The sequence below is a fragment of the Empidonax traillii genome, unplaced genomic scaffold, assembly GCF_003031625.1.
Source record: "Empidonax traillii isolate 1590-97213 ecotype Southwest subspecies unplaced genomic scaffold, ASM303162v1 scaffold728:size315809, whole genome shotgun sequence".
Taxonomy (NCBI): domain Eukaryota; kingdom Metazoa; phylum Chordata; class Aves; order Passeriformes; family Tyrannidae; genus Empidonax; species Empidonax traillii.
In genome coordinates, this window is record NW_020955921.1 from 25,155 (window position 1) to 27,324 (window position 2,170).

The 2,170-nt window shown below is 45.0% G+C and overlaps 1 protein-coding gene across 1 annotated transcript in view; it reads left to right on the top strand.

The window, feature by feature from the left end:
• Positions 1-369: 369 nt before the first annotated feature.
• NEIL3 (nei like DNA glycosylase 3) overlaps positions 370-2,170 on the top strand; it is a 17,693-nt gene continuing 15,892 nt past the window's right edge. Inside the window, 2 exon segments of the mRNA XM_027900434.1 lie at positions 370-395; positions 397-460. Coding sequence (XP_027756235.1) covers positions 370-395; positions 397-460 — 90 coding nt within the window.

A 2,170-nucleotide genomic window follows, 5' to 3' on the forward strand; every position in this document is an offset into this window, starting at 1 on the left:
TACCTTATACTTTAAGTTGCCTCTAATCTGTTAGAGCTCGTAGTTTATTACGCCCATTCTTGCTTCAAGTGCAGTAGGGAAAGGAGCATTTTCCTTGCGTAAAGCTGGACTGACTGCAAAAACATATTACATACAAAGACTTAAACTAAATTCTAACTGTGCATCGAGTCTTAAAGGAAGACGCACTTGTGCGAGTGTTTCGGGAAGGCTGCAAGAGCTAACGAGGTTATGCGAGAGCGCCACAAAGCCGCGCCTCCGCAGGACACACACAGGATGTGAGGTGCTGTTTCCGCGGCGCGGAGGCGGCGCCGCCCCGGGCGAGCGGGAGATTCGAAGGGAGGCGGCGGCGGAGAGCGGGGAGGGGTGGTCATGGTGGAGGGCCCGGGCTGTGCCCTACGGGGAGCGCCTGCGGGCGCGGCTGCGGCGGGGACAGGCCGTGAGGGGAGCGCGGGGAGGCGCCGTGAGTGACGGGCCCGGGCCCGGGGCCGGGGCGGGGAGCCGCCGGGCAGCCGGGGCAGGGCGGGCCGGGGCAGCGGCCGCAGCGCTTGAGCTCCTTGGGGTGAGCGCAGCGCAGGGGGCTGGCTGGTTCGGTGCCTCCCCGCCCGGCCCGTGACAGAATACTGTCTCTGCTCTTCCTTTCAATCATAAAATATTCCTGTCGTCAACACAGTTAATAAACAGGCCTTAGCAGGTCTGAAGCTGATGCTGAGATGCTGAAGCTGCGGAAACGGGAGCTTTAGGAAATTAATCGCTCTTGCTCGCTTAGGTGAACTTCAGGATATCGTTTTGCTTCAGGAAACATGAAATGCAAGGAAAGTTACTGCTAATCTTATTTTTTTTATAATCGCTTAAGACTTTGCATGTGCTAGATGATCTTTAAGGTCCTCTCCCAACCCAAAACATTCTGTGATTCTAGTCTGAATGAAACACAAGGGCGAAAAGTACATGTTTCACAGATTTCACAGAATATTCTAAGTTGGAAGGGACCCTCAAAGATTGAGTCCAACTCATAAGTGAATGGCCCATACAGGGATCAAAACCACAGCCTTGGTGTTATTAGCACCATGTTGACCTGCAGAAAGCGAGCTTTTACTTCTATAATTATTTTTTTTAAGTAATTCTAATTGGACCACGTATTTAAATAAAGGGTGTGACATTAGCTTTCAGTGTAGACAGTATGTTGTTTTCCTGCTAGTTTTTATCCTTTTTGTTGACAGCATAAAATAATTCACTAGTATAAAACTGCTGGAGTACCTTCTAGTAGGTGGAGATGTCAGAATGTCAGTAAGCAGGCCTTAGCTGATAAGCTGTGAAGGTATGGTCCTCTGGTTTTGATTACAAAGGTATAGGGTATTTTTTTTCATGACTAGTTTTGCTCACCTGTGAAAAATTGTGTGTTGCTTGTGGCCCAAGTAAGTATATCAGATGTCTCCAGACAAAAAGTTGAGGAATTTTTCCCCATCTTCAGTGTATATAAGGAGTTTGTGATTAAGGCATGATAAGACAGTACTTTAATTAAATAACAATTTATGGAAGAATGTAGTTCAAGATATGTCTGTCTAAGGTATGTCAAAGATTAGTCTTTGTAGGTTTATATCTTTCAGGACTAAGCTCTTTGAAGTAAGGAGTTAAGTTCCTGAGGTTTCAAAAAAGAAATCTCATTGCCTCAAATAGACTCATGTTCATAACTCTGTATGGTAAAAGTCACCTCAGGGCAGACTCTATTCATTGGCAAATGATCATCCTAAGGGTCCTCTAGTGGTGTCCCCCTTGCTGTTCACCTGCTTCTGAGATTAGACTTTAAACTAGTAGGAGGAGAGAAATATCCCTGTAGGCTCAGTGGAGGGTTTTCTTTGAAAATATGAAACACTGTTTTCTGTTTCCCATGTGAAACACTGAAAGCATATCATCAGCATTTGGAGAAGGATATACAGCTGCAAATAGCAGAACTGACACTCTTACATGGTTTTAATATTCATATGGTATCTGTTTAGTTTACACCAGCCTGAGACTCTTATTGTAAATTCATGACTTGAAGGAAAAGGCATAAAATACCCTGAAAAAAAAGATGCATTGTTTCAATAAGGAAAAAAATTAAGCTAAGTTATGATAGCATTAGCAATAGCAGCTGCTTCCTGGGTTAATAGTCGCATTGTTTTTGGTAGAATTG